The sequence below is a fragment of the Blennius ocellaris genome (assembly GCF_963422515.1).
Source record: "Blennius ocellaris genome assembly, chromosome: 14".
Taxonomy (NCBI): Eukaryota; Metazoa; Chordata; class Actinopteri; order Blenniiformes; family Blenniidae; genus Blennius; species Blennius ocellaris.
Window position 1 is genome coordinate 3,223,040 of NC_137663.1, and position 24,912 is coordinate 3,247,951.

General features: G+C 42.3%; 1 protein-coding gene across 2 annotated transcripts in view; it reads right to left on the reverse strand.

The window, feature by feature from the left end:
- Positions 1-24,912, reverse strand: part of clip2 (CAP-GLY domain containing linker protein 2) — a 90,925-nt gene that overhangs the window by 26,178 nt on the left and 39,835 nt on the right. For both annotated transcript variants that reach the window (XM_080508834.1, XM_080508833.1), the window contains exons 6-8: positions 10,756-10,953; positions 10,537-10,640; positions 9,020-9,080 (exon numbers count right to left, since the gene is read on the reverse strand). In XM_080508834.1, coding sequence (XP_080364960.1) covers positions 9,020-9,080; positions 10,537-10,640; positions 10,756-10,953 — 363 coding nt within the window. The remainder of the gene's footprint in view (positions 1-9,019; positions 9,081-10,536; positions 10,641-10,755; positions 10,954-24,912) is intronic.

Here is a 24,912-nt window from a genome sequence, read left to right on the forward strand (position 1 = left end):
TATGAGGTAATAGAACTAGTTGGTATAGACAGGTTACTGACAGGTTATGAGCTAATAAAACTAGTTGGTATTGACAGGTTACTGACAGGTTATGAGCTAATAAAACTAGTTGGTATAGACAGGTTACTGACAGGTTATGAACTAATAAAACTAGTTGGTATTGACAGGTTACTGACAGGTTATGAGGTAATAGAACTAGTTGGTATTGACAGGTTACTGACAGGTTATGAGGTAATAGAACTAGTTGGTATTGACAGGTTACTGACAGGTTACGAGCTAATAAAACTAGTTGGTATAGGCAGGTTACGGCAGGTTATGAGCTAATAAAACTAGTTGGTATTGACAGGTTACTGACAGGTTATGAGCCAATAAAACTAGTTGGTATAGGCAGGTTACGGCAGGTTATGAGCTAATAAAACTAGTTGGTATTGGCAGGTTACTGACAGGTTATGAGCTAATAAAACTAGTTGGTATTGGCAGGTTACTGACAGGTTATGAGCTAATAAAACTAGTTGGTATTGACAGGTTACTGACAGGTTATGAGCTAATAAAACTAGTTGGTATAGGCAGGTTACTGACAGGTTATGAACTAATAAAACTAGTTGGTATTGACAGGTTACTGACAGGTTATGAGCTAATAAAACTAGTTGGTATAGGCAGGTTACGGCAGGTTATGAGCTAATAAAACTAGTTGGTATTGGCAGGTTACTGACAGGTTATGAGCTAATAAAACTAGTTGGTATTGGCAGGTTACTGACAGGTTATGAGCTAATAAAACTAGTTGGTATTGACAGGTTACTGACAGGTTATGAGCTAATAAAACTAGTTGGTATTGACAGGTTACTGACAGGTTATGAACTAATAAAACTAGTTGGTACTGGCAGGTTACTGGCAGGTTTTGAGCTAATAAAACTAGTTGGTATTAGCAGGTTACGGCAGGTTATGAGCTAATAAAACTAGTTGGTATTGGCAGGTTACTGACAGGTTATGAGCTAATAAAACTAGTTGGTATTGGCAGGTTACTGACAGGTTATGAGCTAATAAAACTAGTTGGTATTGACAGGTTACTGACAGGTTATGAGCTAATAAAACTAGTTGGTATTGGCAGGTTACTGACAGGTTATGAACTAATAAAACTAGTTGGTATTGACAGGTTATGAGCTAATAGAACTAGTTGGTATTGACAGGTTACTGACAGGTTATGAGCTAATAAAACTAGTTGGTATAGGCAGGTTACTGACAGGTTATGAGCTAATAAAACTAGTTGGTATTGGCAGGTTACTGGCAGGTTATGAGCTAATAAAACTAGTTGGTATTGGCAGGTTACTGACAGGTTATGAGCTAATAAAACTAGTTGGTATTGGCAGGTTACTGGCAGGTTATGAGCTAATAAAACTAGTTGGTATTGACAGGTTACTGACAGGTTATGAGCTAATAAAACTAGTTGGTATTGGCAGGTTACTGACAGGTTATGAACTAATAAAACTAGTTGGTATAGACAGGTTACTGACAGGTTAGGAGCTAATAAAACTAGTTGGTATAGACAGGTTACTGACAGGTTATGAGCTAATAAAACTAGTTGGTATTGGCAGGTTACTGACAGGTTATGAGCTAATAAAACTAGTTGGTATTGGCAGGTTACTGGCAGGTTATGAGCTAATAAAACTAGTTGGTATTGACAGGTTACTGACAGGTTATGAGCTAATAAAACTAGTTGGTATTGGCAGGTTACTGACAGGTTATGAACTAATAAAACTAGTTGGTATAGACAGGTTACTGACAGGTTAGGAGCTAATAAAACTAGTTGGTATAGACAGGTTACTGACAGGTTATGAGCTAATAAAACTAGTTGGTATTGGCAGGTTACTGACAGGTTATGAGCTAATAAAACTAGTTGGTATTGGCAGGTTACTGACAGGTTATGAGCTAATAAAACTAGTTGGTATTGACAGGTTACTGACAGGTTATGAACTAATAAAACTAGTTGGTATTGACAGGTTACTGACATGTTATGAGCTAATAAAACTAGTTGGTATTGGCAGGTTACTGGCAGGTTATGAACTAATAAAACTAGTTGGTATTGACAGGTTACTGACAGGTTATGAGCTAATAAAACTAGTTGGTATTGGCAGGTTACTGACAGGTTATGAGCTAATAAAACTAGTTGGTATTGACAGGTTACTGACATGTTATGAGCTAATAAAACTAGTTGGTATTGGCAGGTTACTGGCAGGTTATAAACTAATAAAACTAGTTGGTATTGACAGGTTACTAACAGGTTATGAGCTAATAAAACTAGTTGGTATTGACAGGTTACTGACAGGTTATGAGCTAATAAAACTAGTTGGTATTGACAGGTTACTGACAGGTTATGAACTAATAAAACTAGTTGGTATTGACAGGTTACTGACATGTTATGAGCTAATAAAACTAGTTGGTATTGGCAGGTTACTGGCAGGTTATGAGCTAATAAAACTAGTTGGTATTGGCAGGTTACTGACAGGTTATGAACTAATAAAACTAGTTGGTATTGGCAGGTTACTGGCAGGTTATGAGCTAATAAAACTAGTTGGTATTGGCAGGTTACTGACAGGTTATGAGCTCATAAAACTAGTTGGTATTGGCAGGTTACTGACAGGTTATGAACTAATAAAACTAGTTGGTATTGGCAGGTTACTGGCAGGTTATGAGCTAATAAAACTAGTTGGTATTGGCAGGTTACTGACAGGTTATGAACTAATAAAACTAGTTGGTATTGGCAGGTTACTGACAGGTTATGAACTAATAAAACTAGTTGGTATTGACAGGTTATGAGCTAATAGAACTAGTTGGTATTGACAGGTTACTGACAGGTTATGAGCTAATAAAACTAGTTGGTATAGGCAGGTTACTGACAGGTTATGAGCTAATAAAACTAGTTGGTATTGGCAGGTTACTGGCAGGTTATGAGCTAATAAAACTAGTTGGTATTGGCAGGTTACTGGCAGGTTATGAGCTAATAAAACTAGTTGGTATTGACAGGTTACTGGCAGGTTATGAGCTAATAAAACTAGTTGGTATTGGCAGGTTACTGGCAGGTTATGAGCTAATAAAACTAGTTGGTATTGACAGGTTACTGACAGGTTATGAGCTAATAAAACTAGTTGGTATTGGCAGGTTACTGACAGGTTATGAGCTAATAAAACTAGTTGGTATTGGCAGGTAACTGACAGGTTATGAACTAATAAAACTAGTTGGTACTGGTGGTTACTGGCAGGTTATGAGCTAATAAAACTAGTTGGTATTGGCAGGTTACTGACAGGTTATGAGCTAATAAAACTAGTTGGTATTGACAGGTTACTGACAGGTTATGAGCTAATAAAACTAGTTGGTATTGACAGGTTACTGACAGGTTATGAGCTAATAAAACTAGTTGGTATTGGCAGGTTACTGACAGGTTATGAGCTAATAAAACTAGTTGGTATTGACAGGTTATTGACAGGTTATGAGCTAATAAAACTAGTTGGTATTGGCAGGTTACTGACAGGTTATGAGCTAATAAAACTAGTTGGTATTGGCAGGTTACTGACAGGTTATGAGCTAATAAAACTAGTTGGTATTGACAGGTAACTGACAGGTTATGAGCTAATAAAACTAGTTGGTATTGGCAGGTTACTGACAGGTTATGAGCTAATAAAACTAGTTGGTATTGGCAGGTTACTGACAGGTTATGAGCTAATAAAACTAGTTGGTATTGACAGGTTACTGACAGGTTTTGAGCTAATAAAACTAGTTGGTATTGGCAGGTAATTGACAGGTTATGAGCTAATAAAACTAGTTGGTATTGACAGGTTACTGGCAGGTTATGAGCTAATAAAACTAGTTGGTATTGGCAGGTTACTGACAGGTTATGAGCTAATAAAACTAGTTGGTATTGACAGGTTACTGACAGGTTTTGAGCTAATAAAACTAGTTGGTATTGGCAGGTTACTGACAGGTTATGAGCTAATAAAACTAGTTGGTATTGGCAGGTTACTGACAGGTTATGAGCTAATAAAACTAGTTGGTATTGGCAGGTTACTGACAGGTTATGAGCTAATAAAACTAGTTGGTATTGACAGGTTACTGACAGGTTTTGAGCTAATAAAACTAGTTGGTATTGGCAGGTAATTGACAGGTTATGAGCTAATAAAACTAGTTGGTATTGGCAGGTTACTGGCAGGTTATGAGCTAATAAAACTAGTTGGTATTGGCAGGTTACTGACAGGTTATGAGCTAATAAAACTAGTTGGTATTGACAGGTTACTGACAGGTTATGAACTAATAAAACTAGTTGGTACTGGTGGTTACTGGCAGGTTATGAGCTAATAAAACTAGTTGGTATTGGCAGGTTACTGACAGGTTATGAACTAATAAAACTAGTTGGTATTGACAGGTTACTGACAGGTTATGAGCTAATAAAACTAGTTGGTATTGACAGGTTACTGACAGGTTATGAGCTAATAAAACTAGTTGGTATTAGCAGGTTACTGACAGGTTATGAGCTAATAAAACTAGTTGGTATTGGCAGGTTACTGGCAGGTTATGAGCTAATAAAACTAGTTGGTATTGACAGGTTACTGACAGGTTATGAGCTAATAAAACTAGTTGGTATTGGCAGGTTACTGACAGGTTATGAGCTAATAAAACTAGTTGGTATTGACAGGTTACTGACAGGTTATGAACTAATAAAACTAGTTGGTACTGGTGGTTACTGGCAGGTTATGAGCTAATAAAACTAGTTGGTATTGGCAGGTTACTGACAGGTTATGAGCTAATAAAACTAGTTGGTATTGGCAGGTTACTGACAGGTTATGAGCTAATAAAACTAGTTGGTATTGACAGGTTACTGACAGGTTATGAGCTAATAAAACTAGTTGGTATTGGCAGGTTACTGACAGGTTATGAGCTAATAAAACTAGTTGGTATTGACAGGTTATTGACAGGTTATGAGCTAATAAAACTAGTTGGTATTGGCAGGTTACTGACAGGTTATGAGCTAATAAAACTAGTTGGTATTGGCAGGTTACTGACAGGTTATGAGCTAATAAAACTAGTTGGTATTGACAGGTAACTGACAGGTTATGAGCTAATAAAACTAGTTGGTATTGGCAGGTTACTGACAGGTTATGAGCTAATAAGACTAGTTGGTATTGGCAGGTTACTGACAGGTTATGAGCTAATAAAACTAGTTGGTATTGACAGGTTACTGACAGGTTTTGAGCTAATAAAACTAGTTGGTATTGGCAGGTAATTGACAGGTTATGAGCTAATAAAACTAGTTGGTATTGACAGGTTACTGGCAGGTTATGAGCTAATAAAACTAGTTGGTATTGGCAGGTTACTGGCAGGTTATGAGCTAATAAAACTAGTTGGTATTGGCAGGTTACTGACAGGTTATGAGCTAATAAAACTAGTTGGTATTGACAGGTTACTGACAGGTTTTGAGCTAATAAAACTAGTTGGTATTGGCAGGTTACTGACAGGTTATGAGCTAATAAAACTAGTTGGTATTGGCAGGTTACTGACAGGTTATGAGCTAATAAAACTAGTTGGTATTGGCAGGTTACTGACAGGTTATGAGCTAATAAAACTAGTTGGTATTGACAGGTTACTGACAGGTTTTGAGCTAATAAAACTAGTTGGTATTGGCAGGTAATTGACAGGTTATGAGCTAATAAAACTAGTTGGTATTGGCAGGTTACTGGCAGGTTATGAGCTAATAAAACTAGTTGGTATTGGCAGGTTACTGACAGGTTATGAGCTAATAAAACTAGTTGGTATTGACAGGTTACTGACAGGTTTTGAGCTAATAAAACTAGTTGGTATTGGCAGGTTACTGACAGGTTATGAGCTAATAAAACTAGTTGGTATTGGCAGGTTACTGACAGGTTATGAGCTAATAAAACTAGTTGGTATTGACAGGTTACTGACAGGTTTTGAGCTAATAAAACTAGTTGGTATTGGCAGGTAATTGACAGGTTATGAGCTAATAAAACTAGTTGGTATTGGCAGGTTACTGGCAGGTTATGAGCTAATAAAACTAGTTGGTATTGGCAGGTTACTGACAGGTTATGAGCTAATAAAACTAGTTGGTATTGACAGGTTACTGACAGGTTTTGAGCTAATAAAACTAGTTGGTATTGGCAGGTTACTGACAGGTTATGAGCTAATAAAACTAGTTGGTATTGGCAGGTTACTGACAGGTTATGAGCTAATAAAACTAGTTGGTATTGACAGGTTACTGACAGGTTTTGAGCTAATAAAACTAGTTGGTATTGGCAGGTAATTGACAGGTTATGAGCTAATAAAACTAGTTGGTATTGGCAGGTTACTGGCAGGTTATGAGCTAATAAAACTAGTTGGTATTGGCAGGTTACTGACAGGTTATGAGCTAATAAAACTAGTTGGTATTGACAGGTTACTGACAGGTTATGAACTAATAAAACTAGTTGGTACTGGTGGTTACTGGCAGGTTATGAGCTAATAAAACTAGTTGGTATTGGCAGGTTACTGACAGGTTATGAACTAATAAAACTAGTTGGTATTGACAGGTTACTGACAGGTTATGAGCTAATAAAACTAGTTGGTATTGACAGGTTACTGACAGGTTATGAGCTAATAAAACTAGTTGGTATTAGCAGGTTACTGACAGGTTATGAGCTAATAAAACTAGTTGGTATTGGCAGGTTACTGGCAGGTTATGAGCTAATAAAACTAGTTGGTATTGACAGGTTACTGACAGGTTATGAGCTAATAAAACTAGTTGGTATTGGCAGGTTACTGACAGGTTATGAGCTAATAAAACTAGTTGGTATTGACAGGTTACTGACAGGTTATGAACTAATAAAACTAGTTGGTACTGGTGGTTACTGGCAGGTTATGAGCTAATAAAACTAGTTGGTATTGGCAGGTTACTGACAGGTTATGAGCTAATAAAACTAGTTGGTATTGGCAGGTTACTGACAGGTTATGAGCTAATAAAACTAGTTGGTATTGACAGGTTACTGACAGGTTATGAGCTAATAAAACTAGTTGGTATTGGCAGGTTACTGACAGGTTATGAGCTAATAAAACTAGTTGGTATTGACAGGTTATTGACAGGTTATGAGCTAATAAAACTAGTTGGTATTGGCAGGTTACTGACAGGTTATGAGCTAATAAAACTAGTTGGTATTGGCAGGTTACTGACAGGTTATGAGCTAATAAAACTAGTTGGTATTGACAGGTAACTGACAGGTTATGAGCTAATAAAACTAGTTGGTTTTGGCAGGTTACTGACAGGTTATGAGCTAATAAGACTAGTTGGTATTGGCAGGTTACTGACAGGTTATGAGCTAATAAAACTAGTTGGTATTGACAGGTTACTGACAGGTTTTGAGCTAATAAAACTAGTTGGTATTGGCAGGTAATTGACAGGTTATGAGCTAATAAAACTAGTTGGTATTGACAGGTTACTGGCAGGTTATGAGCTAATAAAACTAGTTGGTATTGGCAGGTTACTGGCAGGTTATGAGCTAATAAAACTAGTTGGTATTGGCAGGTTACTGACAGGTTATGAGCTAATAAAACTAGTTGGTATTGACAGGTTACTGACAGGTTTTGAGCTAATAAAACTAGTTGGTATTGGCAGGTTACTGACAGGTTATGAGCTAATAAAACTAGTTGGTATTGGCAGGTTACTGACAGGTTATGAGCTAATAAAACTAGTTGGTATTGGCAGGTTACTGACAGGTTATGAGCTAATAAAACTAGTTGGTATTGACAGGTTACTGACAGGTTTTGAGCTAATAAAACTAGTTGGTATTGGCAGGTAATTGACAGGTTATGAGCTAATAAAACTAGTTGGTATTGGCAGGTTACTGGCAGGTTATGAGCTAATAAAACTAGTTGGTATTGGCAGGTTACTGACAGGTTATGAGCTAATAAAACTAGTTGGTATTGACAGGTTACTGACAGGTTTTGAGCTAATAAAACTAGTTGGTATTGGCAGGTTACTGACAGGTTATGAGCTAATAAAACTAGTTGGTATTGGCAGGTTACTGACAGGTTATGAGCTAATAAAACTAGTTGGTATTGACAGGTTACTGACAGGTTTTGAGCTAATAAAACTAGTTGGTATTGGCAGGTAATTGACAGGTTATGAGCTAATAAAACTAGTTGGTATTGGCAGGTTACTGGCAGGTTATGAGCTAATAAAACTAGTTGGTATTGGCAGGTTACTGACAGGTTATGAGCTAATAAAACTAGTTGGTATTGACAGGTTACTGACAGGTTTTGAGCTAATAAAACTAGTTGGTATTGGCAGGTTACTGACAGGTTATGAGCTAATAAAACTAGTTGGTATTGGCAGGTTACTGGCAGGTTATGAGCTAATAAAACTAGTTGACAGAGCCCAGGTGTGTTTCAGTAAAGTCAGCAGGTTCACTTTCACTGCTGGGAGGCGTCATTAGCATTGTACAGAGGTGAAGAGGCTCCTCCCACTTTAAAACATAGCGACGAGAGCAGCGGGCTGCAGTATCCATGGCAACGAGCCAGTGCCGGACAGCCTGAAAGCGTCAGGAAGTGTCGCAATGCCAGTGGACAGCTGTTGCTGTTTTAAAAAAAACTTTTCTTATTGTGTTCGACTTAGATTTAAATTTTTTTTACCTTTTTGATTTTAAAGAAAGCAAATTTTAATGTTCTTGACTTGAAACTTTCATGCTACCGAAGATAAAAATTTTACATTTTTGCATTTTTGACTTGAACACCAAATCTCTGAACAGTAATTTAAATAATAAAATCTGATATAAAAGGCTTTTTCATGTCTGATTAACGAGTGAAATGATACCGATGCATCACTGAAGGCAGCATGAATTCAATCAGGGAGTAAAAACAACAGCAAGCGAGAACCTCAAATCAACATTTTAAGCAATATGAGGTGAATATTTGAGGAAATAATGTGGTCAGTCTGGTCAGTGCTGAACGCTTTCATGCTTGAATAAATAGTCCTGGTAAATACCTCCAGGTCTCCTTTGGTGATGGATTCCTCCTCCACTCTGAACTGCAGGTCCTCCACTTTCCTGCAAACAAACAAAAGATCAGGAAGCGAGCAGAACTGTCAGGGAAACGCAGCGGCTGGGCTCCACTTTTTACAGTTTTATTCCCCACGAGTCAGTTTGTCGCTATAAGAAGCTGATTATCTCTCAGTTTTATGTCACGGGACTATTTATGTTCCCTGGAGGAGCCAGAGGGAAGGTTTGGTGGTGATATTGTAAACTTCAGGCGAGCTTAAATGGAAATTATGTGAAACTCTTGTTGGTTTAATTGATGCTTTGATGAGAAACGTTGCAGATTGAGATTTTAGGGTGATTTATGTGCTTTATGACGACGTTTTATCCATCTGCTTTGGCGTCTGTGTGAAACTTGTTCATGGTCCTCGGCTTATAACTGCAGACTAAAGATGTAACCGTAATTTTATGGCACCTATGAGTTCTTTAATGCAAATTTTGCACACAAGGGGGCAGTAGTGAGTGACAGTTAATCACTTTTAGCGGTTAGTTGTTCCAAAATGCTTCAGGACTCGCTGATTTTTCCTCTTTGTGCCAGAATCTTCTTCTTCTTGTTGGACAGAATGAAGACAAAAGCAGTGCGACTGCTGACACCGTCTAGTGGCCAAACATGGGATTACAAGACGTATCAAGGTGAAAATATCTGGTTAACTTCAGTGGAATCCTCTGTGTCCTCACGATTCTGATAGCTAAAACTAGAGAAGGAAGATGCTCTATAATCTGGATGTTAGAGGATGAAAATGCTCTATAATCTGATGTTAGTGGATGAAGATGCTCTATAATCTGATGTTAGAGGATGAAGATGCTCTATAATCTGGATGTTAGAGGATGAAGATGCTCTATAATCTGATGTTAGTGGATGAAGATGCTCTATAATGTGATGTTAGAGGATGAAGATGCTCTATAATCTGGATGTTAGAGGACGTAGATGCTCTATAATCTGATGTTAGAGGAGGAAGATGCTCTATAATCTGATGCTAGTGGATGAAGATGCTCTATAATCTGATGTTAGTGGATGGAGAAGCTCTATAATCTGATGTTAGAGGAGGAAGATACTCTATAATCTGATGTTAGTGGATGAAGATACTCTATAATATGGATGTTAGAGGAGGGAGATGCTCTATAATCTGATGTTAGTGGATGTAGATGCTCTATAATCTGATGTTAGAGGAGGAATATGTTCTATAATCTGGATGTTAGAGGAGGAAGATGCTCTATAATCTGATGTTAGAGGATGGGGATGCTCTATAATCTGATGTTAGAGGAGGAAGATGCTCTATAATCTGATGCTAGTGGATGAAGATGCTCTATAATCTGATGTTAGAGGAGGAAGATGCTCTATAATCTGATGTTAGTGGATGGAGAAGCTCTATAATCTGGATGTTTGATGAGTTTCTGTTATTTTACAGCCTCCACTGAGAGCAGTTTGCACCCGTGAGGTAAATGGTGTCTGCAGATGTGACGTTACCTTTTCTCCTCTTCCAGCTGATTGGCCAGCTCCATCTTGTCTTTCTGAGTGCTGGCCAGATGACCTTTGACCTGCTGCAGGCTGCTTTCGTTCTCCGTCACGTACTGAGGACACGGAGCAAAACGGCCGGGACACAACACTTTAGACACTTTTAAAGATAAAAAGGATTGACCGTGATGGAGGAACGATCTCCTTGCAGCGGATTCCTCCGGGTGTTACCTGCATGTGCTGCGTCTTGAGCACGCTCAGCTCCTTCTCCACCTCGCAGATGTGGCTGTTGGCTTTGGCCACCTCGGCCCGCTCCAGGTCGCGCTCCGCCAGCAGCTGCTCGATGTGCTGCTGCTTCTCCTTCAGCGCCTCCTGCAGCGCAGTGGTGCCCGAGATCTTGCGGGCGTAGCGGGACGACGTCTCCGTCAGCTGCGAGCGTTGTCGGAGAGGAGAGGTTGTGAAGCGACGGAGACAGAAACAACACGGAACAGATCTGCAACTCGGTGTAACAACCTGCGGTGTTCAGGTGAAAAGCAGCTGCAGGTGAAGAAAGATGGATGGTTCAAACAGTCTGACTGAGGCTGAACTCGTCTTCATTTCATGAACGTAGATTGAACTGCCATGAGTGTCATTTCCCTCATTTTTTTATGCGATTTGTTTTGTTAACACTTGATTACTTTGTTTAATTTCGACTGTTCGGTTTGTCTCGTGCATAGGACTGTTTTTTAGTTACATTTGTATAAAAAAGTGGCAAAAAATGTGTTGTTATGTTGTAAAAGACACATTTATTTTTCCATTTTTTTAGAATCCAAGTTGTTTTCTTCAAGGATCCCTGAGGTTTTATGCAGCCAGCAAGGTTTGTATAAACCTTCCTCTTATGCTCAGTTATAGATTTATTGTTTAATGAATGTTTCCTTTGTGTCTCTGTGAAGAAGTGGAAGAAATAAATCCATCAGCTACAAAAGAACCGTTGTTGTAAAAGCGTAGGAGGTACGACAGTTGAGGAAACGTGTTATGATATAGATCAACGTTACCGTCTTAATTTAGCTCCACGAAGCTTCAAACGACACGTTCCTCACCCGCAAAGTCTCCTTTTAGTTGTAACTGTCATGAAAAGGTTTATTTTTAATTTCATATCTTTTTATAAAACCTAAATAAGTTGACAGTTAAGTACAATTTCAAGAGTTTGTTCAGATGCTGTTGGAAATAATAGTGAAATATCAGAGGATTTGAGTGGTTGCATATTTGTGATACTTTAAAACAAATAGTTTTTTACTGCTGAATCAATGCTCTCTCAAATCCCTCCTGCTTTAATTGAAATGTTCTCGTCACTATTCTCACTTCTTGAAGTCACCCTGGGCCAATAAAACTGAATAAATAGTGCAGCACTTCATTCCACCACAAGAGGGCGACATTTGAAAAGATTCCAGCTTTTAAAGGCCATTCATTCACACAACCTGCTTTCAAACTACACATTTTTTAATGATCTATACATGACAGAACATTTCTTATCAGGAAAAAAGAAAATTTTTGCATGAAAAGGATGAAAAATAGTGTGAAATGTAGGATGACTGGAGACTTTAATGGACTACTTTCAAATGACTTAACACTGCATTAGGGGTGTGCGATATGGACAAAAAATAATATCTCGATATTTTGGGGGATTTTGACGATAACGATAATTAGACGATATTCTTTAAATGTGTTTTTTACAGCCTGAGTTATAGCTCATTAATTGTTTCTAGTGGATGATATTAATGGACACAACGTTTTAAAGGAAAAACGCTCCTTTTTATTTGTATTTGTCTGCAAGAGCAAACAAAAGCTGAAATATTTCCGACCAGGCACTGTATATCTGGGGTCCAGCGTATTCACAAGCTGTTTAAAGCCTTCTCTCTCTCCACCACCTGAATCGGCACCATTTCTTTTGCTATATAATTGGTGACATCATTTGTTACGTCTCGCCATCGGGTGCTTTTTTCGTCATAAGGCAGTTTTCTGTTGATTGAGTCCGCTAACGTTTGTTGGCTGTGTCGTGCAGCAGGTAACGTTACCTTCGCCGACTTAGGTTTTTCTTTGGCAGCTAGCGTTTGACATTCTTCGTATTCCTTCGTGTGGTTAGTCCGCAAGTGGTGAAACAGGTTGGTTGTCCAGCTGCATTTAGCGGCAACGGCTTTTCCACAAACTTTGCAGATGACGGTCTTTTGGGTCACGTCAGTCTTTTCAAAGCCAAAGTACTTCCATGCAACTGAAGTCGATCCACGTCTTGGAATTAAATCTTCTGAAGTTGGAGCATCCGCGGGCGGCGTGTCCATGTTGTCTTTCAAATGTTTATGTTTAGAGGCACGCTAACCTGCCGGGAACACGCCAGTGAGAGATCATGTGACCTGCTGCGGTTTGCTGCTTTACGCAAGTTACGTAACTCTTGTTCAGTGAATGTGTGGGGTTTTAGTTGTTTTAGTGAAGTCATTGGCATACTCCATAACGTACATTTGCACATCGTTAAAACAACAATGACGATATTATCGTAAACGATGTATATCGCCCACCCCTACACTGCATTCATTAACTGAGGGTCTCGACCTCAGTATAGAAGCCGACTATTGTGTTATTTTATAGTGTTTGTATCTAGAATAGTCCACATGTGTCACAATAAATAGCTCCAAAAAGGTGGAGAGAGAAAATTAAAAATGTTCTCACTCATTTACGGAATAAAAACAACAACAATAATAATTAAAGCTGCAAGCAGCATTGGTCGGGACCTCGAGATTGCCCGTCGGGGGGGTGGCTATGAACGGTTAATAAAAAAAAAAATTATTTAAGCAAAAAAAAAAAAAAAAAAAAATTAGGACTTTTATTTTGAAAAAACGGAGTCGGAACCAGCTAATTAGCTAGTGATTTGTGACCGCAGCACCCCCATTAGGCCACCTACCAAATTTCAGCTCAATCGAACAATGTTTACTAGCATGCTAACGGGCATGCTATGCCGCAAGCTAGCGGATACACCTGAAAATCTCAGTGTGCTACTCCCCAGGTTGCCCCGATCCCAAATCTGGTCTTACTTCAATTCTAGTATGAATGACACTGCACTTATGGAACAATAAAGGTTTTTCAAAAACTTCCACCGACATGAATTATATGGCCTCAGGCCAGGCCTCCTATGGAGGTCAGTGTGTGACATGAGAGTGACCTGGTGGAGTGCCGGGCCTAGGAGGCCCGGCCTTTGTCGGCGGTGTGCGAAGGTGTGAATGATGCAATAAAGGTTTTTCACAAACTTCCACCGACATGAATTACATGTCTCAGGTCAGGCCTCCAACAAAGGTCAGTGCGATACATGACAGTGACCTGGTGGAGTGCCGGGCCTAGGAGGCCCGGCCTTTGTCGGCGTGAACGAAGGTGTGAATGATGCATCAATGAAGGTTTTTCACAAACTTCCACCGACATGAATTACATGTCTCAGGCCAGGTCTCATACAGGTTTTGCATGTCCTCATGACAGGAGAACATGAGACATGAGTGTGAGGTCAGGTCACATGAGAGTAACCTGACCTGAGAATGACTGGTGAGGTCACTCTCAGGTCAAACTGCAGGATATGACAGGCTGTCAATCACACAGCAGTGATGAAGCTACAGGAAGCTGCCCATATATGGAGTGATGCACTGACCAATCACAGTGGAGAATTTCACAGCTGCACCGAGCGCGGACACTCTGACGTCAGAGTGAGACAGGGAGGATTATATTCAAAGATTTTGCGAACAAGTGCTCTTAATCTATACTTATCGGGGGAGTATGTGGATAAAAATACCATACTTTTGTAGGAATTTTTGTCCTCTTTAAGACGGTGTACGCTTGGAAGCAGTCGGAGGTAAACTTTGGACACCAGGGGGCGCTGTTTGGCAGGAACGGCAGATTTGGCTCCATCCGCTATAGTGTTAAGATTTCGGACGAGAAAAATGTTACTGTGTCGCTTTAACTCGTCATTCTGGGGACTTGTTTTGGAATTTTCCCCACATATGTTACATCCTCTTGTTCGGCAGGGTCTCGCGGGCGTGGCGATGCCCTCGGTTTGTGGCTGAGAGTCACGGTTTGCAAACAGTTAAGAGTAGATCGGGGAGTTTAAAATCGTTGATTTTCGGCGAGAATTTTCCGTTTCCCCATGTTAATGGATGGCAGGAGCCAAAAAGGCGATTAGGGGGTGGGGAGCTTGGACGGCTAATAAAAATTAAACTGGACTAGGTAAGAAAATTTCCCTCTAGAGTTCAGTAGTAAACAATCTCCTCTATTTTTGTATATCTCAATTTAACCGATGCGACCTTCGCCCTATGAGGAGTTAAATTTTCCGTTTCTGCCTTTTTTTCCCTTTTTTGGGCGAATACCTTACATTGAAAGGCAAATAGCCGGCTTCCTGTTGGAGTTAGGTCAAAAGTTAGAGCGCGTGAGTCGTAGGGGTCGAGTAGACGAAGAAGGTTCATATTCGCTGTTTTTCTCTACGACATTCTTACGGACCGTGGCGGGTGATTGCAATTTTCTAGGTGGCGCTAGAGAGCCATTTTTGGATTTTTGGGGAATTTTTTGACGTGAGATTGTGGAGTGCCACACTTTTGACGAGTCTCCCAAATTTGGTGAGTTTTTGAGCGTGTTTAGGGGGTTCGGAGGGCCCGCACTTTTGGCGACGACGAAATCCAAAAGAGACCTGCCGTTGGCTGGGCCTAGGGCCCACCCGTTGGCGAGGTCCCTAAAAATAAAAAAAATATATTAAAGCTGCAAGCAGCATTGGTCGGGACCTCGAGATTGCCCGTCGGGGGGGTGGCTATGAACGGTTCAAAATATTTGCTTAAATATAAAAAAAAAAAAAAAAAAAAATTTGTATGAATTTTATTTTGAAAAAACTGCGTCAAAATCAGCTAATTAGCTAGTGATTTGTGATCGCGGCAACCCCATTAGGCTACCTACCAAATTTCGGCTCAATCTGACAATGTTTGCTCGCATGCTAACAGGCATGCTAAGCCGCAAGCTAGCCGAGCTGCCTGAAAATGTCTCTTGGGTACTCCCCAGATGGCCCCGATCCTGAATGTGGTCTTACTTCAATTCTAGTGTAAAAGACACAGCACTTATGGCACAATAACGGTTTTTCAAAAACTTCCACCGACATGAATTATATGGCCTCAGGCCAGGCCTCCTACGGAGGTCAGTGTGGGACATGAGAGTGACCTGGTGGAGTGCCGGGCCTAGGAGGCCCGGCTTTGTCGGCGGTGTACAAATTACAAAAGAGAGCTGCCGTTGGCCAGGCCTGCGGCCTGGCCTTTCGTAAACTGTGGCTCAAGCCCGTTGGGGTGGCCACGATCCTCTAGACCAGTTAATGATAATTTTTTAAGCGTTTAAAAAACAGTACTTTTTTAATTAGTTTTATTTTGAAAAAAACGGCCTCAAAACCAGCTAATTATGTAGTGATTCATGACCGCAGCGGCCCCATTAGGCCACCTACCAAATTTCAGCTCAATCGGATAATGTTTGTTAAAATGCTAACGGACATGCTAGGCCTATGTGATCCTGAAAATGTCACTGATATGCTCCCCCTCCCCCTCCCCCGGTCCCCGGAGCAGGATTGCGCAATCCTGCTGTAGGTTTTCACAGCAGCTGCACGTCACTTTGATCATTAAGTGTGAGAGCTAGAGTGGGAGAGATATTTTCATAATTCCAAGATGTGGCAAACAACTGCTCTGAATCCATAGTTATCGGGGGAGTATGTGGATAAAAATACCATACTTTTGTAGGAATTTTTGTCCTCTTTCAGACGGTGTGGGTGTGGAAGCAGTCAGAGGTAAACTGTGGACACCAGGGGGCGCTGTTTGGCGACAACGCCGGATATCTCCCATCAGGATTCAATGTAAAAATGTAGAACGAAAAAAATGTTACTCTGTCGCTTTAACTCGTCATTCTGGGGACTTGTTTTGGAATTTTCCCCACATATGTTACATCCTCTTGTTCGGCAGGGTCTCGCGGGCATGGCGATGCCCTCGGTTTGTGGCTGAGAGTCACGGTTTGCAAACAGTTAAGAGTAGTTCGGGGAGTTTAAAATCGTTGATTTTGGGGGAGAATTTTCGGTTTCCCCATGTTAATGGATGACAGGAGCCAAAAAGGCGATTAGGGGGTGGGGAGCTTGGACGGCTAATAAAAATTAAACTGGACTAGGTAAGAAAATTTCCCTCTAGAGTTCAGTAGTAAACAATCTCCTCAATTTTTGTATATCTCAATTTAACCGATGCGACCTTCGCCCTATGAGGAGTTAAATTTTCCGTTTCTGCCTTTTTTTCCCTTTTTTGGGCGAACACCTTACATTGAAAGGCAAATAGCCGGCTTCCTGTTGGAGTTAGGTCAAAAGTTAGAGCGCGTGAGTCGTAGGGCTCGAGTAGACGAACAAATTTCGTATTCGCGACATTTCTCTACGACATTCCTACGGACCGTGGTGGGCGATTGAAATTTTCTAGGTGGCGCTAGAGAGGCATTTTTGGACTTTGTGGGGATTTTTTTTCAGAAACCTCGAATGGAGCGCAGACGTGACGAGTCTTCCAAATTTGGTGAGTTTTTGAGCGTGTTTAGGGGGTGAAAAATGAGTGAGAGCGCAAAAAATATATAATAATTAAAGCTGCAAGCAGCATTGGTCGGGACCTCGAGATTGCCCGTCGGGGGGGTGGCTATGAACGGTTAATAAAAAAAAAAATTATTTAAGCAAAAAAAAAAAAAAAAAAAAATTAGGACTTTTATTTTGAAAAAACGGAGTCGGAACCAGCTAATTAGCTAGTGATTTGTGACCGCAGCACCCCCATTAGGCCACCTACCAAATTTCAGCTCAATCGAACAATGTTTACTAGCATGCTAACGGGCATGCTATGCCGCAAGCTAGCGGATACACCTTAAAATGTCAGTGTGGTACTCCCCAGGTTGCCCCGATCCCAAATCTGGTCTTACTTCAATTGTAGTGTGAATGACACTGCACTTATGGAACAATAAAGGTTTTTCAAAAACTTCCACCGACATGAATTATATGGCCTCAGGCCAGGCCTCCTACGGAGGTCAGTGTGTGACATGAGACTGACCTGGTGGAGTGCCGGGCCTAGGAGGCCCGGCCTTTGTCGGCGTGAACGAAGGTGTGAATGACGCAGCACTTATGGAACAGGAAAGGTTTTTCAAAAACTTCCACCGACATGAATGTGAGGGCCTTTGTCAGTTGTGTACGGATTACAAAAGGAAGCTGGCATTGGCCAGGCCTGTGGCCTGGCCTTTCGTAAACTGTGGCTCAAGCCCGTCGGGGTGGCCACGATACTCTAGACCAGTTAATGATCATTTTTTATCTTTTAAAAAAAATAGTATTTTTTTAATGACTTTTATTTTGAAAAAAACGGCTGAAAACCAGCTAATTATGTAGTGATTCATGACCGCAGCGGCCCCATTAGGCCACCTACCAAATTTCAGCTCAATCGGATAATGTTTGTTAAAATGCTAACTGGCATGCTAGGCCTATGAGATCCTGAAAATGTCACTGAGATGCTCCCCCTCCCCCTCCCCCGGTCCCCGGAGCAGGATTGCGCAATCCTGCTGTAGATTTTCACAGCAGGTGCACGTCACTTTGATCATTAAGTGTGAGAGCTAGAGTGGGAGAGATATTTTCATAATTCCAAGATGTCGCAAACAACTGCTCTGAATCCATAGTTATCGGGGGAGTATGTGGATAAAAATACCATACTTTTGTAGGAATTTTTATCCTCTTTCGGACTGTGTGGGTTTGGAAGCAGTCGAAGGTAAAATTTGGACACCAGGGGGCGCTGTTTGGCGACAACGCCGGATATCTCCCATCAGGATTCAATGTAAAAATGTAGAACGGAAAAAATGTTACTGTGTCGCTTTAACTCGTCATTCTGGGGACTTGTTTTGGAATTTTCCCCACATATGTTACATCCTCTTGTTCGGCAGGGTCTCGTGAGCGTGGCGATGCCCTCGGTTTGTGGCTGAGAGTCACGGTTTGCAAACAGTTAAGAGTAGTTCGGGGAGTTTAAAATCGTTGATTTTCGGCAAGAATTGTCCGTTTCCCCATGTTAATGGATGACAGGAGCCAAAAAGGCGATTAGGGGGTGGGGAGCTTGGACGGCTAATAAAAATTAAACTGGACTAGGTAAGAAAAATTCCCTCTAAATTATTGTAGTAAACAATCTCCTCTATTTTTGTATATCTCAATTTAACCGATACGACCTTCGCCCTATGATGGTTTAGATTTTCCGTTTCGGCCTTTTTCTCCCTTTTTTGGGCGAACACCTTACTTTGAAAGGCAAATAGCCGGCTTCCTGTTGGAGTTAGGTCAAAAGTTAGAGCGCGTAAGTCGTAGGGCTCGAGTAGACGAAGAAGTTTCGTATTCGCGACATTTCTCTACGACATTCCTACGGACCGTGGCGGGCGATTAAAAGGGTCTAGGTGGCGCTAGAGAGCCATTTTTGGATTTTCATGGAATGTTTTGACATGATCTTCTGAAGGCTGCGACTTTTCACGAGCCTGCCAAATTTGGTGAGTTTTTGAGCGTGTTTAGGGGGTCAAATTAGAGCCTAACGGAGAAAAAAGCAGAAAAATAAAAAGAAGAAAAAACATTCGAAATACAATATACAATTTCGCCACCAGGTAGTGGCCGACGCCCCCTTCGGGGGCGTCGGCCACTCTGGGAGGGTCAGGAGAGGGCCTGGATGAGTGCGGGCCCTCCTTCGGAGGGCCCGCACTTTTGGCGACGACGAAATCCAAAAGAGACCTGCCGTTGGCTGGGCCTAGGGCCCAGCCGTTGGCGAGGTCCCTAATTAAAGCTGCAAGCAGCATTGGTCGGGACCTCGAGATTGCCCGTCGGGGGGGTGACTATGAACGGTTAATAAAAAAGACAATTTTTTAAGTAAAAAAAAAAAAAAAAAAAAAAAAAGACTTTTATTTTGAAAAAACGGCGTCAAAACCAGCTAATTAGCTAGTGATTTGTGATCGCAGCAACCCCATTAGGCTACCTACCAAATTTCGGCTCAATCAGACAATGTTTGCGACCATGCTAGCAGGCATGCTAAGCCGCAAGCTAGCCGAGCTGCCTGAAAATGTCTGTTAGGTACTCCCCAGATGGCCCCGATCCTGAATCTGGTCTTACTTCAATTGTAGTGTAAAAGACACAGCACTTATGGCACAATAAAGGTTTTTCAAAAACTTCCACCGACATGAATTACATGGCCTCAGGCCAAGCCTCCTACAGAGGTCAGTGTGGGACATGAGAGTGACCTGGTGGAGTGCCGGGCCTAGGAGGCCCGGCCTTTGTCGGCGTGAACGAAGGTGTGAATGATGCATCAATGAAGGTTTTTCACAAACTTCCACCGACATGAATTACATGTCTCAGGCCAGGTCTCATACAGGTTTTGCATGTCCTCATGACAGGAGAACATGAGACATGAGAGTGAGGTCAGGTCACATGAGAGTAACCTGACCTGAGAATGACTGGTGAGGTCACTCTCAGGTCAAACTGCAGGATATGACAGGCTGTCAATCACACAGCAGTGATGAGCCTGAAGCTACAGGAAGCTGCCCATATATGGAGTGATGCACTGACCAATCACAGTGGAGAATTTCACAGCTGCACCGAGCGCGGACACTCTGACGTCAGACTGAGACAGGGAGGATTATATTCAAAGATTTTGCGAACAAGTGCTCTTAATCTATACTTATCGGGGGAGTATGTGGATAAAAATACCATACTTTTGTAGGAATTTTTGTCCTCTTTAAGACGGTGTACGCTTGGAAGCAGTCGGAGGTAAACTTTGGACACCAGGGGGCGCTGTTTGGCGACAACGCCGGATATCTCCCATCAGGATTCAATGTAAAAATGTAGAACGAGAAAAATGTTACTGTGTCGCTTTAACTCGTCATTCTGGGGACTTGTTTTGGAATTTTCCCCACATATGTTACATCCTCTTGTTCGGCAGGGTCTCGTGGGAGTGGCGATGCCCTCGGTTTGTGGCTGAGAGTCACGGTTTGCAAACAGTTAAGAGTAGTTCGGGAAGTTTAAAATCGTTGATTTTCGGCGAGAATTGTCCGTTTCCCCATGTTAATGGATGACAGGAGCCAAAAAGGCGATTAGGGGGTGGGGAGTTTGGACGGCTAATAAAAAATAAACTGGACTAGGTAAGAAAAATTCCCTCTAAATTATTGTAGTAAACAATCTCCTCTATTTTTGTATATCTCAATTTAACCGATACGACCTTCGCCCTATGATGGTTTAGATTTTCCGTTTCGGCCTTTTTCTCCCTTTTTTGGGCGAACACCTTACTTTGAAAGGCAAATAGCCGGCTTCCTGTTGGAGTTAGGTCAAAAGTTACAGCGCGTGAGTCGTAGGGCTCGAGTAGACGAAGAAGTTTCGTATTCGCGACATTTCTGTACGACATTCCTACGGACCGTGGCGGGCGATTAAATGTGTCTAGGTGGCGCTAGAGAGCCATTTTTGGAATTTCATGGAATTTATTGACGTGATAATATAGATTGCCACACTTTTGACGAGTCTTCCAAATTTGGTGAGTTTTTGAGCGTGTTTAGGGGGTCAAATATGCGATTTAGTCCGTGAAAAAAAATAAAAAAAGAATAATTAAAGCTGCAAGCAGCATTGGTCGGGACCTCGAGACTGCCCGTCGGGGGGGTGGCTATGAACGGTTAATAAAAAAGACAATTTTTTAAGTAAAAAAAAAACAACAAAAAAAAAAAGACTTTTATTTTGAAAAAACGGCGTCAAAACCAGCTAATTAGCTAGTGATTTGTGATCGCAGCAACCCCATTAGGCTACCTACCAAATTTCGGCTCAATCAGACAATGTTTGCGACCATGCTAGCAGGCATGCTAAGCCGCAAGCTAGCCGAGCTGCCTGAAAATGTCTGTTAGGTACTCCCCAGATGGCCCCGATCCTGAATCTGGTCTTACTTCAATTGTAGTGTAAAAGACACAGCACTTATGGCACAATAAAGGTTTTTCAAAAACTTCCACCGACATGAATTACATGGCCTCAGGCCAGGCCTCCTACGGAGGTCAGTGTGGGACATGAGAGTGACCTGGTGGAGTGCCGGGCCTAGGAGGCCCGGCCTTTGTCGGCGGTGCACGGTGTGAATGACACAGCACTTATGGCACAATAAAGGTTTTTCAAAAACTTCCACCGACATGAATTATATGGCCTCAGGCCAGGCCTCCTACGGAGGTCAATGTGGGACGATGGAGTGACCTGGTGGAGTGCCGGGCCTAGGAGGCCCGGCCTTTGTCGGTGTGAACGAAGGTGTGAATGACGCAGCACTTAAGACACAGGAAAGGTTTTTCAAAAACTTCCACCGACATGAATGTGAGGGCCTTTGTCAGTTGTGTACGGATTACAAAAGGAAGCTGGCATTGGCCAGGCCTGTGGCCTGGCCTTTCGTAAACTGTGGCTCAAGCCCATCGGGGTGGCCACGATACTCTAGACCAGTTAATGATCATTTTTTATCTTTAAAAAAAAATAGTATTTTTTTAATTACTTTTATTTTGAAAAAAACGGCTCAAAACCAGCTAATTATGTAGTGATTCCTGACCGCAGCGGCCTCATTAGGCCACCTACCAAATTTCAGCTCAATCGGATAATGTTTGTTAAAATGCTAACGGGCTTGCTAGGCCTATGAGATCCTGAAAATGTCACTGAGATGCTCCCCCTCCCCCTCCCCCGGTCCCCGGAGCAGGATTGCGCAATCCTGCTTTAGATTTTCACAGCAGGTGCACGTCACTTTGGCTCATTAAGTGTCAGAGCTAGAGTGGAAGAGAGTGAAGATGAATTCCAGAACTTTGCGAACAACTGCTCTGAATCCATAGTTATCGGGGGAGTATGTGGATAAAAATACCATACTTTTGTAGGAATTTTTATCCTCTTTCGGACTGTGTGGGTTTGGAAGCAGTCGAAGGTAAAATTTGGACACCAGGGGGCGCTGTTTGGCGACAACGCCGGATATCTCCCATCAGGATTCAATGTAAAAATGTAGAACGGAAAAAATGTTACTCTGTCGCTTTAACTCGTCATTCTGGGGACTTGTTTTGGAATTTTCCCCACATATGTTACATCCTCTTGTTCGGCAGGGTCTCGCGGTCGTGGCGATGCCCTCGGTTTGGGGCTGAGAGTCACGGTTTGCAAACAGTTAAGAGTAGTTCGGGGAGTTTAAAATCGTTGATTTTCGGGGAGAATTTTCCATCTCCCCATGTTAATGGATGACAGGAGCCAAAAAGGCGATTAGGGGGTGGGGAGCTTGGACGGCTAATAAAAATTAAACTGGACTAGGTAAGAAAAATTCCCTCTAAATATTTGTAGTAAACAATCTCCTCTATTTTTGTATATCTCAGTTTAACCGATACGACCTTCGCCCTATGATGGTTTAGATTTTCCGTTTCTGCCTTTTTTTGCCTTTTTTGGGCGAACACCTTACTTTGAAAGGCAAATACCGGCCTTCCTGTTGGAGTTAGGTCAAAAGTTAGAGCGCGTGCGTCGTAGGGCTCGAGTAGACGAACAAATTTCGTATATGCGACATTTCTCTACGACATTCCTACGGACCGTGGCGGGCGATTTAAATTTTGTAGGTGGCGCTAGAGAGCCATTTTTGGATTTTCTTGGAATGTTTTGACATGGTCACCGGCTCTATGCGATTTTTCACGAGCCTTCCAAATTTGGTGAGTTTTTGAGCGTGTCTAGGGGGTCAAATATGAGCGTAACGGCGAAAAAAATATAATAATAATAATAAGAAAAAACATTCGAAAAACAATATACAATTTCGCCACCAGTTAGTGGCCGACGCCCCCTTCGGGGGCGTCGGCCACTCTGAGAGGGTCAGGAGAGTAACCGGATGAGTGCGGGCCCTCCTTCGGAGGGCCCGCACTTTTGGCGACGACGAAATCCAAAAGAGACCTGCCGTTGGCTGGGCCTAGGGCCCACCCGTTGGCGAGGTCCCTAATAAGAAACATTCGAAATACAATATATAATTTCGCCACCAGGTAGTGGCCGACGCCCCCTTCGGGGGCGTCGGCCACTCTGGGAGGGTCAGGAGAGGGCCTGGATGAGTGCGGGCCCTCCTTCGGAGGGCCCGCACTTTTGGCGACGACGAAATCCAAAAGAGACCTGCCGTTGGCATGGGCCTTGGGCCCAAGCCGTTGGCGAGGTCCCTAAAAATATAATAATAAACATTCGAAATACAATATACAATTTCGCCACCACATCAGAGTGGCCGGGACCCCCTTCGGGGGCCCCGGCCACTCTGGGAGGGTCAGGAGAGGGCCTGGATGAGTGCGGGCCCTCCTTCGGAGGGCCCGCACTGTTGGCGACGACGAAATCCAAAAGAGACCTGCCGTTGGCTGGGCCTAGGGCCCACCCGTTGGCGAGGTCCCTAATTAAAGCTGCAAGCAGCATTGGTCGGGACCTCGAGATTGCCCGTCGGGGGGGTGGCTATGAACGGTTAATAAAAAAGAAAATTTTTTAAGTAAAAAAAAAAAAAAAAAAAAAAAAGACTTTTATTTTGAAAAAACGGCGTCAAAACCAGCTAATTAGCTAGTGATTTGTGATCGCAGCAACCCCATTAGGCTACCTACCAAATTTCGGCTCAATCAGACAATGTTTGCGACCATATTAGCAGGCATGCTAAGCCGCAAGCTAGCCGAGCTGCCTGAAAATGTCTGTTAGGTACTCCCCAGATGGCCCCGATCCTGAATCTGGTCTTACTTCAATCGTAGTGTAAAGGACACAGCACTTATGGCACAATAAAGGTTTTTCAAAAACTTCCACCGACATGAATTACATGGCCTCAGGCCAAGCCTCCTACAGAGGTCAGTGTGGGACATGAGAGTGACCTGGTGGAGTGCCGGGCCTAGCAGGCCCGGCCTTTGTCGGCGTGAACGAAGGTGTGAATGATGCAGCAATAAAGCTTTTTCAAAAACTTCCACCGACTTCCATCGTACAAAGGTCAGTGTGGGACGATGGAGTGACCTGGTGGAGTGCCGGGCCTAGGAGGCCCGGCCTTTGTCGGCGTGAACGAAGGTGTGAATGATGCAGCAATAAAGCTTTTTCAAAAACTTCCACCGACTTCCATCGTACAAAGGTCAGTGTGGGACGATGGAGTGACCTGGTGGAGTGCCGGGCCTAGGAGGCCCGGCCTTTGTCGGCGTGAACGAAGGTGTGAATGATGCAGCAATAAAGCTTTTTCAAAAACTTCCACCGACTTCCATCGTACAAAGGTCAGTGTGGGACGATGGAGTGACCTGGTGGAGTGCCGGGCCTAGGAGGCCCGGCCTTTGTCGGCGGTGTGCGAAGGTGTGAATGATGCAGCAGTGAAGGTT